The 18641-nt window shown below is 43.8% G+C and overlaps 1 protein-coding gene across 1 annotated transcript in view; it reads left to right on the top strand.

Moving 5' to 3' along the window:
* Positions 1-14756: 14756 nt before the first annotated feature.
* The window catches only part of nav1a (neuron navigator 1a), a gene marked incomplete at its 5' end in the record, with an annotated part of 83790 nt that continues 79905 nt past the window's right edge, over positions 14757-18641 (top strand). Inside the window, 2 exons of the mRNA XM_080854096.1 lie at positions 14757-15676; positions 16500-16588. Coding sequence (XP_080710222.1) covers positions 14757-15676; positions 16500-16588 — 1009 coding nt within the window. The remainder of the gene's footprint in view (positions 15677-16499; positions 16589-18641) is intronic.

The following is an 18641-nucleotide window of genomic DNA, read 5'->3' as shown; positions in this document are numbered from 1 at the left end:
ATTAGTCTAATCAGCATCTCTCAGATGTGGCTATGAGTGACACTCATTTGTGCGTTTGTATCTAGTGAGATGGCTCAGTATATCCACTGGGAAGGCTTATTTGGAATGGGATTTCTCAGGTGTTTTGGAGAGTTTGATTAATGTGGTCCATCATAGGGGTGTGGAGTTTGGCCAGTTGAAAAGCACGCATAAAAGCACATCCTTGAAGAGCAACCTGAAGTGGGTCACAAACGCTTGAGCCTCCAGCCTGGAGGTATGCCATCGCACTACATTTCCCGTCAGGTGCAGCCCAGAGTCAGGGCAAAAGAGTAGCGCAGCAGATGGGCAGGGCTTGTTTTTCTTCCAGCCTCAGCTGCTACTGCTCTCATGAGTGGTGTGTGTACGTATTTATAAGGGATTCATATGGAATGAAACCACTACTGTTGACTTTACTTCATCGGGTTAACACCCACATGATATATATATGGACTTTGCATTTCCTACTTGTACTCTTGGGATCGTCTCCTCATTTACCTCATCATGACTGTGTGAATGAACAACAGACCAGTCACAGAGAGTGACCTACACTTTCTTAAAGCAGCTTTGGTTAGAGATGCAGAATTCACATTTTTTGCTGTGTCAGGTTATGCGTGGGACTTACAGCATGCTTTGGACTGTTTCATTCAAAGCAGAATGAGTGGATGCATCAGTGGCAGTGTAAACAAATTACTTTTAAAAATCTTACATTTTCAAAATCATTTGTGGATCAAGCAATTGAGTTGACAAACAGCCATATCCCATTAATACTCATAAAACAAATCACCCTTGACCTTAATCCTCAATTTGAAAACAGTTCTAATGTACTCAGCTATTCTCTGCCCCATTTATTAGTTAAGATAATGCTGAAATATCATCTATATGATGACTAGGTCCACATCACAAGTCGACACTCGTCCTTGTATGTAAACAATACCTCCCAAAACTCTTAGATCCTGGTAAGCATCGATGTCCATTCTATTACCTCTCATACTGCCTCCTGTGTGAGTCTCGTCCAGACTCTCTCTCTCTCTCTTTCACACACACACACACACACACACCCACACACACCCACACACACCCCCCCCCCCCCCCCCCCCCCCCCCCCCCCACACACACACACACACACACACACATACACAAACACATACACACACACACACACACACACACACACACACACACACACCACACACACACACACCCACCCACAAACACACACACACACACACACACACACACACACACACACACACACACACACACACACACACACACACACACACACACACACACACACACACACACACACACACACACACATGCTTGATTACAGTGGAGTGTTTTCCCCCTCCTGAGGCTGTGAGGAATGACACCATATATAACAGGGACAGGACAGCGTTGGGCGAGGTGGAGGGATTTCATTGGTTTGGGTCCGTCACATGCAGGCAGAGCCATTTGGGGATTGTGTATGTTTGATGGCCGACTGTATCACTCAGCGCATATAAAACGTGAATGCTGAATAGATTGATTGGCTAAATTGTAAACACTCATTTCATTATACAGATTAGCCAAGCATTCTGAACAGACGAATGGATGGAACTTTTTAGTATTACCGTTTGAAATTGGCAATTTTGAAATAAAAAGCAATTCACAAGATGTTGACACTAGCACATGTTGTGCGTAATAAAATCAATATTTGGGGTATACTGGCTATATAAGTGCTTGATTTATGGGTTACTGAACAATATGAGAAAGGCTGGGAGGGTCCAATCTCATCCATTAAGGGCTATAAATGGGATTCTCAGGGAAGCGCTCTCATATTACGTAGATCAATTTGGTTTTTTAATTGTGTTCAGTGCTCAGGTCCAGGCATCCTGTGATTGAACTGTTGGGCTTATTAGACACGTCTTATTAAAGCATAGCTCATCTTTAATGAGACAAATTAATGCATGGCAGAATTGATAGTAAATCCAGCATGCATTCTGGGAATAATGATTGAATGTTATTCAGAACAATGCTTCCCCAGGCACTGAACTATAAATATGAATAGGTTTCCAAGAATTGTATTTCAAGAGATGGGGAGAGATAGTGCCTGGTCTGTCTTTTCACCGACATCACAGAAGCTAAAGCCAAGCTAGCTTTGAAATAGAGCAAAAATGTTCATGCAGTGTTAGCTATTCCTCAGATCAGAGTCAGATCCCGTGTGAAAATCTGAGGTAGACAAACATTGCTGTTTGCTCAGCTCTGTAAGCCGCTGTCAATACGTAAACCTTGACACTGTTAGGGCTAGCCAGTCCAAGAGGAGACTGTGAGACTGTTTGAGACTGTGTGTACCTTTGCTTTCAGTCAGGAAATACTTGACAGGTGATGAATTAAATGGAGGCAACGTGAAAGATAGTTGATGGAATGCCTACCAATGATCATCCATAATGACTCTAACTTGCAGTGTCAAGTGCAGTCAGATTTTTTTCCAGTAAATGTTTAAGCAGCACATTCCCCAGTGTGGGTGTCACCTAATTAAACACTCTCAGCTATGGCTGTGCAATTGATGCATTATAATGGCCAGTTTTACTGGTTTTGTTTTTGATGTTAGCTTTGTTGCTTTGTTGCAATAGTCATTTACTCCAAATCCATTTGATTTCAGCTGACATTTCTGACTATGGAGAGCTATGGAAAGTGGAACGACAACGAAGCTTTAACGTCACCCTGCAGCTGGTTCTTACGGCTAGCCTTTTGTGAGCCACCATTAGAATCACAGCGCTCTTCACCTTTTAAAAACTGTCCCATTAGATCAGCGAGTGGGTGGGTGGCACAGAGAGCCGTGCCCAGCTGGCAGAGGGCTCCATCTCTGTCTGTTCCCCCTCATTACTGTGGGTCTTTAATTAGCACCTCCTCTCCCCCTGTCCCGGCTATGAAAGGAGACGGGCTCCGCTCTCCGCTCTCCACTGCAGCTGTGCCTCTATAAAGCTCTCCTGCAGGCTCCATTAAAACAACCTCCACCACGTTCAGCCACTGGTGACAGCTAGTTATCATGCCCGACCCTTTACCAGATGTTGCCAAGCTGCGAGCATCCCCAGCTTTTAAAAGGGAAAAAATTGAATGTGCTTTTCGGCAGTTAGAGCAGATATATTGGTCAATTGATTTTAGCTTTATTTAACTGCTGGCCACTTCACGTTGATGCTGACTGGGGGGTAAAATTAGTCATTCTTTTCAAATGGCAGACTGCTCTGCTAACATGATCGTTTGGTTACCTAAGGCACCATGAATTCGGTAACGTGTGGCTGAGCAAATGAGACGTTATATTCTTCCTTCTGGATAAAGACAGCGTGAGTTATAGCCCATTAGTATCTCCATTCTGACATGAAATATGCTGTTGTTAGCTGAACTGTTGCAGAGCATATATAAACATGCTCCACACACTTCACAGCTGTGCAGATTTATAACTCCCAAGTCTGTGGTGGTCTTTTCCACATCCACACATTTTTTTTGAATGGTTCCCAAATGGTTTTAGCTGTGAACTCTTGCACACTACAGGAACATTGCACTTCACACACACACACACACACACACAAACACACACACACACACACACACACACACACACACACACACACACACACACACACACACACACACACACACACACACACACACACACACACACAAACACACTACTTGAACATTGCACGACAGTGAATTATCAGTTTGCAGGAAAGAACAATTTGTTGGACTAGACTGGACAGAATTTTGAGAGTTACAGATATAATTATAATAACAATTACAATGGTTGCAATCCTAAACTGCAATGGATAAGGAACGGTAATATGCAGACAATGAGGTGGTGAACTATTGGAAGCATATGTACAGTTTAAACAACTTAGTTCTTAACTGATCTGAGATGCTAACAGCACAACACACATCTGTGTTTATGAAAGTACAAATGCACATCTGTATGCTGTGCCTACCCAAACATGTCTACACTCACGAGAGAGGATCACATGGATTTGTGCAAATGTGGACAAAATTGTTCGCATGGCATCTATTGCTTTGCTGCACTCCCATCATTTTCCCACAACCTCACTGTCCTTGGTATTGACATGCGTACGCTCACTCGTTCTCTCTATCACGCACCTTCACACACACACACACACACACACACACACACGCACACGCACACGCACACACACACACACACACAAACACACACACACACACAGACAAACACAAAAACACAGACACAGACACAGACACAGACACAGACACAGACACAGACACAGACACAGACACAGACACAGACACAGACACGCGCTTTCAAACACACGCACACACAGGCAGGCAGACACAGATTCCATATCCCTGACACTAATTCTCAGAATGTCCTTTTTTAGATGTTTTTTTTTCTTTTTTGTCCTTTTTAGATGTCTCATTCTGCTAATGGTCCAGGTATCCTCTTCCTTCAACGGGGGGTGGGGGCTAATATTTCAAACTGAACAGGAAGTGAGCCAACAGGTCCATTTATTAGCCGAGAAACAGAGAGAAAAGGGGGGGGGGGGGGTGGGGGGGGGCTTAGACTGCAGGCAGACTGCGGCAGCAGGGAGTGACGTGTGTGTGTGTATGTGTGAGAGAGAGAAACAGAGAGAGAGAGAGAGAGAGAGACAGAGTGGATGAGAGAGTGGATGAGAGAGAGGGCGAGAGAGAGATGACAGAACCGACATGGAAAGCCCCCCTAGGGCTGTAGTTACTGTAGCATAGCCTAGGTTAGCACTGCACAGGAGAAACCTCCACCAGTGTCTCTGAATATGGAAGTGGGAAGATGAAGTGTAGAGACACGGTAATGAATGAACTTGAAGTGGCCGGCGCATTAGGCTCCAACTGGCGGTGCTCTTGAAGTCCCGTGGCGGAAGTGGTTAACATCAGACATCAGGAGAGATGGGGCTGTGGGATGTGCTGCTGCCGCTGGTGCCGTCCGCTATTGGAGCTCCGTCTCACTGAGTCAGCGGTGCACAGAGGATGGATGAGTCAGTGCAACACTTGTTAAGGACCTGCATGTGAGATCAGTGACTGTCCCACCTGGACCCACACATACACAGAGACAGAGAGAGAGAGAGCAAGAGCTGCTGTTTTACACTATTTCTTGTGACTATGTGAGTACAGAATTTACTTTATGAGGTCATGTGACTTTATTTCTCTCTCTGTTCATTCCTCTTCTCTGTTTTCAATTCATAACAGTTTAACTTCCTGAATGGCTAAGATAATATGTAAAAAAAAAAAAAAAAAGTCATGACTTCCTGTTTTTAATGTTATATGAATACATCTGTGGGGTTATTCTAAAATGAATTCTGACACGCTTGAATGGATTTTATATGGAATTTGAAAAATTTGCCATTGAAAAAAGTCAGCCATTGACAGGCCAGCACCATTGTTACCCTTTGTGAGCGCTTCCTGTTTCCTCCCAATGTGTTGTGCGCACCAATGAAACAGCTGGGCCATGGATGCAAGTGTAATCCAGGAAAAAACATCCTACCCAGTGAGAAGGGAACCGTTGACCATCTAACCTCATTTGGGGTTCTCACTTTCTCTCGTGACAGCAGCTTTAGAAAGAGAAGGTAAGAAATCTATTCAGTGCTATTTACTATTGGGTACAAGTATAATAGTACACACTATACAGTGTACAGTATAATTGTAGCGTACTATGGTATTATCCCCTATCTACCGTTTTATATGGAAACAGTGTGGCACAGTGGTTATACTGAGTAGGAGAAGTAAACTGGAATCTCAGAGGTGGTGGAGCCGCCCAGTATAGCCGGATAATTGACAGTTTGGTGTTTAACTACTGCATTTACTTTCTACTGAGAGGCGTTGTGGAAGGCTGTCTGTCCCCGGCCCAGCCACTGAACACACACGCACACACGTCTTCCAGCCGGGCGTATGGCAGCCGTGTGGGAGTCTGCGTAGGGACTAACAGGTGGTACTGCTGTGCAAATGGGTGTTTTAGATTATAGACCACCTTCTAAGAACAGTGTGTTAGGTTTCAGTGTTTTTTTTCTTCTATCATTTCTTTTCTTTTCAGTTAAGTATAAAAGTTGAAATACAGCCTTCATTGGTCACACTTTGGATGGTGCCTTATAAACTACCTACAGATGCTTAGATTATAAACAAACTATCTGCAATTTATGGTTAAGGTTAGGTTTAGGGATTGGGTTTGGATAAGGTGATGTTTAGTGAACAATTAGAAAGACTGAACTTGAATTTCAATAAACCATCTGGAAAGTGCCTCTAGGCAGACTATCCCCTTCGCTCTTGCAATAAAACTGTTACTGTCTCATATGAAAGATTAATGTAAGACAGGCACCATTCTGATTTCAGATGGAAAGATCACTTAATCTCTGAGACATTCTGCAGAAAGATGTGGGGGTTTCTGTACAGTTTGGATTGGCTTGAAATGGTTATCTTGAAGTTTTGTTCATTTTTAGGATTTGAATCAACCTATTTTTAATGTAATCGGTAGAGTTCATCTTAGTCTGTGCATCTATGTTTATTGGGGGGAACATATTGCTTAAGAACTCATTTCTGCTGAGCAATATTCTACAAATATGAAATCAAGAACTGCTTGTGCCATGGGAAAGCTTCCCCATAAAAAATATCCCTATATCTAAAAAGGGAGAGGGGCCTCCTTGAACTGTGACTGAAAAAAAGAGTGATGATTGTCATAGACATGGGCGAGGAGTAAGGTCATAATCGAAAGTATGCCTGGCCTATGGAACTTTCTCCACTCTCATGGAAAGACCAAGCGATTTGAAACAATGAGATGAGTCACGCTGGAGTCACCAGCAGGTGTCAGACTGATGTCACATGAGCTGTTGGGAAGAGGAAGGTCACACCATGTGAGGACAGGAAGAGCTAATTTCACCTACTCACGCAGAGGTGGCGTTGTCGCCTGGCCGGCCCACAGTGCACAACCATTGTTTTGGGTCTGGTGGTGATTCAGTAAAGTGTCATAGCTCTAGATGTTTGGTATGTTGTGTCAGTGTTTATTTTACTGCTCGTTCAGTTGTGTTGATGGGATTACTGGGAGCAGCCTTAAACTTCAGGCTGTTACTGTCAAAATGCCTAATATGTAATTGAAATGTTTAGTTAATGGATATAACAGTTGAACACACCAGTGGAACACACTACAATACACCAATCAATTGTGTCTTTCAGTGCACCTGTAGGTGTATTTGTGTGTTTTCATATGTCCGTTGTCGAACAGTGTTAAATAGTCACAGTGAAATAACACTGTTAACGCGGGCTAAACACACACACACCAGCAGATGGCGATCTAAAGCTTACTATGCCATTGCGTCCCAAGGCTCAAGCGCATGGAAATGATGACCAGTCATTCTAGGCATTTCTAGTTATTTCTCAGAATGTGTAAATTGAGGATATTCTAAGTGCCCTATTGGGATTACTTTTTTATTGCTATTTCATTAATTTGGAATTCAGCTAAGATGGATATGGCAAATCAATTGTGCTATTTGCCACTTGCAGTGACAAGAACAGTCCATGTATAGCTAATATTACATGATACAAACACCCGATCGCGCTACGTCCAATGCCTCAAGAGTTTCAAGATGGGGCCGTTTTGGATTGCCATTAAGGGTAATTTAATCTCTCTCTATATTCCTTCACTTTTCGTATGCTGGGTTGACCCTTTGCAGTTAGAATCATTTTAGACTAAGCTGTTTTGGTGTTAGCATCCAAAAATCCTGATAGCTGAATGCTTTGTGAATAAATATTTTGAACTCTTTGGACCCAGTAGTCATTTTCCATTTTCTACAGCATTATTTTGACAACTCATTCAAAATGTCATGACCTTCCCCTGCAGTGAAGCAACAAGAACATTACATGTACCCCTTACTTCTCTCTGTGAGAATGACTATTTCTTACATTTTCCCACAGAACACTCTGACTTGTGTGAGCACAGGAATTAAAACCTGGTTCTGTTGTGTAACTTGATTGTTTCTTTGTATTGTCTTTAGCATGGCTTTAATATGGTGTTTATAACTTAGGCTAACTCTCTGTCTGTTTGGGTGGAATAGAGCTGAAATTGTTGACAAGGGTAAAGGCTGAATGTAGTTGGGCTCCAATTTCTCTGTGTTGTTTATTTGTTTTGCATTGTGGGCCATTTTTGATTTGTGGATAAGGCTTGACCACACCACCTCCCCTCACACCACCTCCCCTCAATCACTCATGCATTGTTTGTGAGAATGTTGCCTTTTCTTAACTGTACTTTAGGCATGTTTCTCAGTGCGACCGTGGACAGTTATATGCTAAGCTGTGCAAATGACATTGAAAACAAGAACAAGTGGTGAACTTTATAACTTGATGGTGAACATACAGATAATGACTATAACTAAAAGAAATGGCTGAAAGTTGTATAGAGAAGATCTGATATAGCTATTACTTTGGATAAGTCTGACAGTGTGAAGGACTGTCGATGAAGCAGAGATGAATGACTATATTTGGACACAAAAGCAGTTACCTTGACATACATTTCCTTTGATTCCAAGCAAGCGTAAAACATTAGCTGACTTGTTGCCTCTGCCTGTCTCAGAGCATTGATATTCTGCTGATCCACATTTGGGCCCACACACTCCACTCCTACACATCTCTGCAGTTTATGGAGTGCATTCAGAGCTCTGTTACCCCCCCCCCCCCCCCCCCCCCCCTCCCCTCATCTCCACCTACTCGTCTGAGATGCCAGTTGAATAAATATGTCAGTTAGGTAACACTGCCATCATAGGGAAGGCGAATGAGTATACGCTACATGATGCATTTTGTTTTGCACCATTGCTTCAATTACAAAGATCAGTAGATCTAGCCTCTGTATGCTTTTGAAATAAGTTAGAAAGTGTTGCGTGGAATGACAGGGAATAATCGAATCATTTTATGAATGACGTGTGGGACAGCATAGACAATGGCAGTGTATATTGTTTCACAATTATTCTTCGTCCAGCATCTCCAAACAGTACAACCTAGTGGACTAAACTGGTATCACAACATGAACTCGTGATGCCTTTGAATAGAAACAGATACTGCAGTGTATGTGGTCAGCTGAGTCCTGCTACCTACAGTCTTTTTTACTTGAAGACAATCCTGCTTTGGTCGGGTCGTACTTGATCTGGAGTGTCCAGAGATACTTTTTTTTTGTCACAAAGCTATTGTAGACTTCCCCACTACTGAAGGTGTTCTAGTTGAAGGGAAAGTACTATTCTGTGTTATACTCTCATAGTAATGTGCTGTTCAACAATGGCTGCAAAGCCAGATAAACACATCATTGAAATAGCTTTTATATTCCTTCATTTGAAAATTGAATTACATTTATTAGATAAACCTGAAGAGATAATTCCAATTGAAGCACATCTGGCCAGAGTTAAAAACTAGAAACGGTTTGTCGCTGCAGTCAGACTCTTATCAATGAGAATAGGGCAGACCTAACTTTGAAAAGTGAAGTATTGACTTTTTACACCACGATTGCTAGAATGATTAGAAGCTCCTTATAGCAGATGCGCTTATCTTACCCCACCCAGCCCAGATCCTCCTGGGTCTCCACTGCCTGGGTTTCCCTTCATCAGTGTCAGCAGCTGTTGATGATTTTCTATTCAGGAACATGAGTGTGTCACAGATAATAAGCAGCCACACCAATGCAAATAGCTCACCCTGGGATTAAGTGTTTTTCACTCAGCACCTCACTCATTTCTTTACTCTTTGTTACCAGTGCGATTCATAATTTGCATTGTTTGCATCCTGCAAAACCATCGAGAATCCATGTTTATGGTGTGCTTTCCATTGTGTATAAGAAATAAAAGCATGTGCCTAAATATTTGGATTAATATCAGCACACAGGCTCATATTTATGTGCTGTGCAGCTGTGTGTACAACGTCTCGGATGTATAACAGAATGCAGTCATAGGTCCTGCCATGTGTAAATAGCCACAGCTGTCGATGGCCCCGTAGCACATGAAGACAAAAAACATTAGCAAACTCAAGACTGGTGTTGGTGTACAGGAGTTAAGTACATGGACCCTTTTCACTGGACCAGTGCAGCCTCCATCTTGGAGGGTGACCAACAGTTTCTGTGCGGTAGAGCAGCACAACCGTTATCACCGTGGAGATGCAACCAATGCCTTGGTTGTCGCAGCATCAAAACACGCAGTTACTCCCATGCATTACAATGTAGTTGCAACTCATGAGTTTAAACCTTTTGCCTTCATTTGCCTTCTTCTGATGTTGACGTGCTAGCCATGCTAACATGCTTACATGCAGTTAGTCAGATGAGGGGTTTTCAGCATGTGACGGGGAGGGGTGGTGTGCTGGCTGTAAAGGGATCTGTGTGTACTTTTTCCCTTTCCTCTCAGAGACCTTGTGATCCTCTCTGTACTCACATGGCTTCCACTCTTAGTACCCTTGGTTCCTCATTAACTGTACCCGAGGCAATCCATCCCTCTAGCATCCCCACCCACACACACACACACGCACACACACACCTACACACACACACACATACACACACACACACACACACACACACACACACAGACACCCCCACCCATACACACACACACACACACACACACACACACACACACACACACACGCAAACACACACACACACACACAAACACACACACACACACACACACACACACACACACACACACACACACACAGACACAGACACCCCCACCCATACACGCACACGCACACGAACACATACGTACACACACACACACACACACACACACACACACACACACACACACACACACACACACTCACAGATTCACAGACACACACAAACACTCACAAAACAACTTACAGTTGAAGGTAATGTGAAGATTTTTAAGAAGTTTAGTACTGTAATATTGCATTATAGAATGCATCCAACTGCAACAGAAAGCATCTGGTAAAGAGGAAACACACACACACACACACACACACACACACACACACAAACACACACACACACACACACACACACACACACACACACACACACACACACACACACACACACACACACACACAGAGAGACAGAGCAGAGATGCATGCACAGATAGTGACTACTTTGGTGCAGCAGGGGAGGACAGAGGTTTCTGACTAACAAACTGACAGTGAGGATGAGTATTTGCACATACGTCTTGTGTCTGTCGTGTGCTCTTGTCAGTCTGATTTTAGCGAGTGAACTTTTTGTACTTGCAAACAGATATAACTTCCTTTTATTTTCCTGTGTGATATGACTGAAATGTGAGTAGTGTATAGTCTGGTGCAGGCTACTGTGTAAGTTCGGCTATTTCCGTTTTCTTTTGTAAATCAATCAGTTTCTGTAACCAATTAACTTTTGTAACAAATGTAGTTCCCCCTGGCTCAAGGATAGTGTTTCTATTCATTGTCTGACCGCTGCTCATGCCATGCTTTTTGAGTATTGTCGCCGCATATTTGACTTAAGGTGAACTCATTATGGAAGCAAACTGCATATTCATCTAATGTGTCCAATGCATTTATAATCACCAAAAGTAATGTCTAGACAATCTACAAAGATTTGAATGTACTTTTATAATTTCAGATTGGGAAGTAGTTCTTGCAATGGAATACTTGAGCAACAAAATAGCTGTACAACTTACTTCTAATTAGGTTGATTAGTAATCATGATGCTATGTTTCTGTCAAATGTCAGCATATAGTGTGATCCATTTTTTCCCCATGGTGAGTCTTCTTTCTGCGTCAGTGTTTTCAGTGACGCAGTGCTAGACAGAGTGTGAGAAAGCCCTTGCATGTTTTCAACTCATACAGGCCAATTGCATTACATGGGAATTTAGAGGGCTGCTCAAAATAAGTTAGGCTTCTTATTGGTCATGACTCAATTTATACTATGTTCTGGCCTTAATTTATGTTCAGGGATGCCATGAATACCCCATTGTGCATGGCAAGTTAGTGCGTTATATTGTGCGGTTTTGGGGTTGGCATTCATGGTTCTCAGATGGTTGCCTGTCATGGGGTCTCACAAAGTAAACAAGTTCCCAAGATGACACTGCTTTGCTGTGTATGTTGTCCACTTAATGTGAATTCAACTATGCAAGCACAGAGAGTGATTTTTTGCTTGTTTCTTAATCGTTTCTGTAAACATTTGTGTGCTTCCATATAGTGTTGTCCCCAAGTACCATCCAGAGTGCAGGACAGCAAATCAAATAAGTACGTTGGTGGCACAGGTTGTTGTGTGCTCCACCGTTTCCATGGAGCGTTCTGGCACAGGAACTAAAGAAAAGGCGTGAGAGGTCATGTGTTAACCTCTGTGTGGTATCTCTCACAGAGCCAAAGTGAAAAAATGTCTCTCACTAATTTCCCTCACTAATTTCCTCACTAAGGTTTACTTTGATGTGCAAAGGTCACACATAAAGAAGACCACTTATGCCTTTTCTTTTTCCAATTTTGTTCGGGCTATTTTAACAGGGTCTGTAGCAGTCACATGGTAAACATTACATTTAGCCTTTTTTTCTGTTTCTCACCAAGTAGAATACAAATAAACCTCTCCAGAAAGTGGAACTATTGTTGTACCCACTTGTTTTTTCCACTGCTTCTGGCTTGTTTAGAGGTTGCGCTGCCAGGCAGCAGATGTCCTGGGTCACCTCACGGTTCAGTATGCGTGGGGTCTCTCGGGGGAAAACCTGGCAACACTGGCATAAAACTGCCCAGCGTCATCCATTGGGTCGCTCTTTGGAAACACTGAAAATGCCGAAGTCTTTGTCCAGTTTGAGCGTGGAGCATTTGGTTTGTTTCCTGATGACTGGCATTGATATAGCTGGCACAAGACTGCTAAACTCTGAGCCGGTGGAGTACACTTCTTGGAAAAACTGACAATAACCTCCCTTGCTTTAGATATAGGGGCAGGGTGAGTGTGTGTGTGTGTGTGTGTGTGTGGGGGGGGGGGGGGGGGGGGGGGGGGGCATTGGACTTGCATTGTGTATTCATTGGTGAGAGACAATGTTGCCATGGGAGTTTTTGTACACAGAGCTGGCTCATGTTTTCTCCCTGTGGTGGAGAGTGTGAGGAAGGATTTCTCCACTGAAAGGCTCTTTGGAGGGCAGGGTGAATGTGGATAAGGGAGTGGAGTGGAGGACTGCTGCTCCAAACAGATAGAGTTCGAGCTGGCAGAGCCTAGCAGGTCTTCAGCCGAGAAGCAATGGCAGCCCTGCACACAGGCTAGTGTCTGGCATTAGCACGCCATTCAGTGTCCCCAGATTGAGTTTGTGGTGGGCAGCTGGCATTCCTTCACACTCAGGGGTAACATGCCGTCGGCTCGTGACTGAAGACCCCGACTAATGAGATGCAGTTCATGAGGAAGTTCAAAAGAAGTCGAACCGTCATGACCACCACAGGCTGAAGCCTTCAGATGGGGAACTGATCGGCAGTTACACCCAGTTATCTTTCGCTACATGTCTTGGGTCACGCATGCTCATGGTCTTAGTGCTTGTGCTTTTTGGGAACTGAACCTATGATCATAATGTCTTTAGTTTCATGCTGTAACAGCTGGGTTAATGTAAGTCAAAAAAGTCCTTTGATTCCAGCCCGTTCTATACGTTATGCGATACCACACAGTAGCCCAGCCAGTCTCTTTAACCATAGGAGGGCCATGCAGCCTCTGTGGGCCCATGGAACAGGCCCAGTCTGATCTCAAGAACGTATGTGTACTGCACTGTCCATCAGTGCCAGCAGAATGCTTACTTCTCATTTATGTCCTTGGCTTGATTTCATCTTAAAGCCTTAAGGGTATTTCGGGAGGATTTTCCCAGATTTGTCCAAGCCCTCTGCTTTTATTTTTGTCTGACTCTGGACATATGGTGAGCTAATAGCTCACTGACAGCCTCTTCACTACAAGGTTACTCTTAGCTCTTGATTTTCAAATGCCTGGTAAAAACATAAACATTTTTTAACTCCTCTCTCTCCTTCTTGCAGATTGAAATCAGTGCTGCGGTTTTCATCCGCTGCCAAATCAATGTGAAGAAATAAAATTAATTATACTTCCCCTCTTTGTGTTCTGCTCCATATGCGCTTGGAAATAAATAAATAAATAAAATACTCCAAGGAAAATAAACTTTTTGGTGTTGTTAGAAGACTTTACCAGTTGGCCTTAGTCATGTTATGATTATTTCAAGGTGTGGTATCAGATCAGTGAATTGAGTTTGAGTGACTACTTCTTGTTGGTGACATTTAAAAATATGCTACACATACTGTATGACACACCCTAAAAAATGGTATTGCCTTACATATTGCAACTTGCCATAAGTTAATCTGATCATACATGTTGCTGGCACTCAATGTTCTATATCATAGAATCCAGAAACACATCAGCCTGCCAGTAATACATCAGCCATTGTTCCATTAGAATAAAAAATAGTGCATTGATAGTAGTGTTGGAAACTTTCCCTCCAAGCATTGTCTTCAGCAAAATGATACATTGAAAAAATTTAAGTGATCCCATGTTTTTCTGAAGGTGGCATATTCTCAGTTGAAAATGTGTGAACTATTTGATCGAATGATTTAAATGGTTTGAAATGTGTTGTATTATAATCTTGCTGGGTAAAGTACTATAATCATGGACTAGGTGATATGCGATATTATAATATCTGCCTGCTCTGTCATTGTTATGTTTACACCTGTCTCTTCTTCCGGAGGAGGTGTAGCTGACCGCAGTCCACCATGAGTGGAGGGGTCAACATGAAGACCATGCCAAGGGCCCAGGCTGGTTCTGGCATCCCTCTCCCCCGTAGCAAGCTCTCCTCACCGAAGCCTGAACCCAAAAACCCGACCAGGGGCCTACCTCGGCCAACCACTCAGATCCCTTCCAGCGCTCGTGCTGCCACCAGCTCCTCCATCAACTCCTCCACCAGCTCCTCCATCAGCGCCTTGCCCAGCAGCGGCAGCAGCAGCAGCTCCTCCTCGAAGGACCTCCTGAGGGACACGACCCTGAGGACCCAGCATATGCTGCTCAGAGGGTGTCTGCCTGCTCCCCGGGGCTCCTCCAAAGTGCAGGTCAAGCCTCAGGGAGTGCGCTCAGCTTTCAGTAGTCCTCAAGTGCGCCGGAAGGAGGCACCTCGCTCCATAGACACCCTGGAAGTGTGCGGACGAGCAGACAACCTTCAGTACTCAAACGACAACCAGAACTTCCTCCGCGGGAACCTGAGGCCCCAGCCCAGGAAGACAGACAATAGCCCCAACCTGAACTCCTGTGACCTCCCTGGTGTCCTTGACGAAGGCAACGGCTCAACATCAAATGCCAGCGACACGACTTTTCCATCTTACAAATCGACCAACAACAACCTCCGGCACTCTCCCGATGCTTCCGCCACTGCCGCAGAGTGCTCAGCCTCCCCTGAGGTGGCGGAAAGTTCCGGATCAAAGAAGAAGAGAATGCGTCTGAGGCAGAGTGCCTCCAGCAGCTTCTCGGATGAGGAGATGTACACCCCAGAGGACCTGAGCCCCTCCGCCCAGGGCCCTATGACCCTGGCCCCTTGGAGCCCGGCTGCCCTGCCCCAGGAGGATCCCCGCAGTGTTGACCTCCTGAGAGGAAAGCAGACTGCTAGAGTAAACATGGCCACTGTGCCTCCCTTCAGGTACAGGTAAGGGCTTTTGAGCTTTTCCTCTGCCTTTACATTTAACAACATGGTCACTGCAGATGGCTTGGCGAGTTTTTTTTTCAAAAAAAAATAAAAATGTCCAGGAATCATCACAGCTCCTGGTACGAAAGCATTTGTTTTCATGTGTTGCCTGTAAACTGAATCACCCCAAAATTAGCCTGAGAAAAACACATTTATTTTATTACAGTTGTTTCCTCTTTGCCAGGATACCATTATTCTCCTGTCATAAAATTAGCCCACTTATTTTTGAAAGGTGTTTTTTTTTAATTATTTTGTTTGCCTGGATTCACGCCTCAGTTGTATTGTTCATTGTGTGTCCTCCGTGGCCGCAGCGCAGCGCTTTCTGCTCTGGATCCCTCAAACATTGGATCAGTCATGCGGGCCAATTTGAGTGGTGGTTTTCAAAGTAGTACCACTCTCCATGTCTGCCGGGCCTCAGAAGGAGGCGGGTGGGGGAATAAAGGGTTCTTCTTGCCCAGAGCTGGCCAGATTACATGCTCTGATGACTGGGCAGTACAGGCCCGTGGGCAACGGGCACGTCGAGCCCCGCTTTTTTCAGGAGACCTCGCCGTGCCAATTTGAGAGAGCTCAAGCGAATCAGACATTTATTGTCAGGTGATGTCTTAATGATGAATGCTGTGGAAGTGTCTGTACCCAGATGCCACACTGAAGATGATTTATTTTTGTCATATCTGCCAATCCCTGTGACCATTTTTAGACATTACAACAGTGTAGGACAAGTAGAGTTCCTACTTTGACAGTTCCAAATGGAATGACCTCATATCTTGCGTCCTTTTTGATGCAGACTGCAGATTCAGGGGGACATCTCATCATTGGATGAGTTCAGCGACTCCTCTGACTCCATTGAAGTTTGCTGTGAGGACCTGTCAACCGGTGAGTCACACTGCCTTATCTCTCCCACATGAGTGTTCAGTGATTAGACAGAAATATAGGTTCAGTGTTTCAGTGGATGGTCTGTTCCTAAATCACTTTCCGTATTTCACAACATATACAGTATAAGAAACATGTTCCACTAACTGAGACATCTACAAGTACATTGAAGCCTGAAGTGACAGCATATCTTTATGAGGGTTTCAATTGAACATGTGACATGGTCTGCACAGATGAGTGTCGGCCCGTCTCCATTTGCCCTGTTTCTGTTCCTGCGCATCCTTCACTGCCCGCGGCGCTGCTGCTTAGTCTCAGACAGACAGACAGACAGACAGACAGACAGACAGACAGACAGACAGACAGACAGACAGACAGACAGACAGGGAGTGCTTCCCGCTCCCATCCCATTCCATCCCTCAGCCCAGGGAGAATGAGGCCATCACAATGGAGCAATCAGGGCAAAACCCAAGCGACGCTGCCTAGCAGAACCCAGCGTGACCCCCGTGGTGAGGCTGTGGCGTGGGCTTTTGAGACAGACAGATGTGACGTTAGACAGCCACCAGCGCAGGACTTAAGGAGATAACCCACCGTGAATCTCCTCTTTGATGTTTTCGCAAGCAAAACTACACAGACCACAAACTCAAGAGCATCCTCTATCTGTCTCTTTGAAGAGGGCCTGTTGTAGAAGAAGCAGGCTTTTTGGGGTGCTTGAAGGGATTAGGGCAGTTTTAGATTTTAAACAGAGACTGGATTTTAGCTGGGTCATGCGACTTCCTTTAACTCGGTTCAAAACACTATGTACTCAAGCTTATTATGGATACATCAGAGAGACATTGGAATGGAGCAACATTAAAAGTACATTAAGGATCTTCAAAGTGTATACTATGCTTTGTATTTCTTCCTGACGTAGAAAGCTTGCAGATTTAAAGATGCAAATTTGAAGCCCCAGTTTATATTTTAGATCAAATATCTTTATAAAAGTCATCTACACACATATTATTTAAACTGGGTCCTATGCATATTAGGTACATTTCTTTCTTTATCTACAATTCACCCCCTAGTATTTTCTTCCCAGCATGCACATGTTGTGTACATTCATGGCAGAGTTGTCTTTAGATGTAGTGGACTAATCAGTTATAAACATTTCAATTCAAATGCAAGACAGCCAGCCTTCCAACGTTGCCCAGAAAGAAAAAAATAAATAAGTATCAGAAATACGTTTAGTGCATTTTGAACACTCTCCCCAAAAGCTGTCCCTACAGCAGCAATGTGGTGTGCTTCCGACTGAGAAGTAAAGTAATGAATATCGCATACTGTATGCCTGTTGGCTCGAAGATTGCAGGTCGCGCTTTGGGAGATTTTTTGCAGTCTTGCATGTTTTGTCAAACTGAAGTCAACAATCATATTGAGTACAGAACAATTTCTTTGCAGAGCTTTAGATAGGAATGAGAGCTGACACTTTCACAGTTGGTTTCGTAAGATATCTCACAGACACAGAGCTTTGCCCTGGCCTGAAGTCAGTGTGTTTCGCAAGAGATCTCACAGACACACAGCTTTGCCCTGGCCTGAAGTCAGTTGGTCTGGAAATCAGCATCAGGCGGTGTGAGATCCTTTGTTCCTCTCCGAGTGTTTCCACGGAAGACTCTTACCCTGGGTATGAAGGCTGATGTTGTAATAACTGTCAGGAGGAAAGGGGAACAAAAACTCAGACACTTCTTTGGAAAGAGACGATTGCATTTAAATCTCGTTCTCTCTTGCTCAAAAAAAACCACCCACTGTAATCCCACCCAGTCCCTTAAGGCGAATCATCTAATACAATTCCATGCAAATTCCAGACTATTTTAGAAATACTATTATTTATAATGTTGGTTTGAATATTTTGGACATTAACCCATTAAGCCTTGCTAGACCTTTTCTGTTTGGGTTTGACCGTATAACTGTTTAAATGCAAAGCGCACTTAACCAAATCTATTCACTTTAGTAATCGCATATTATTGCGTAAATCAAATGTATATGTGCGGCCAGATTGAAGTAAATCGAGACTCTAAAAGAACTA

Source organism: Sprattus sprattus (genome assembly GCF_963457725.1).
Source record: "Sprattus sprattus genome assembly, chromosome: 16".
NCBI lineage: Eukaryota > Metazoa > Chordata > Actinopteri > Clupeiformes > Clupeidae > Sprattus > Sprattus sprattus.
Note: the sequence above shows the minus strand (reverse complement) of the source record. Positions and strands in the feature narration are given on the sequence as shown.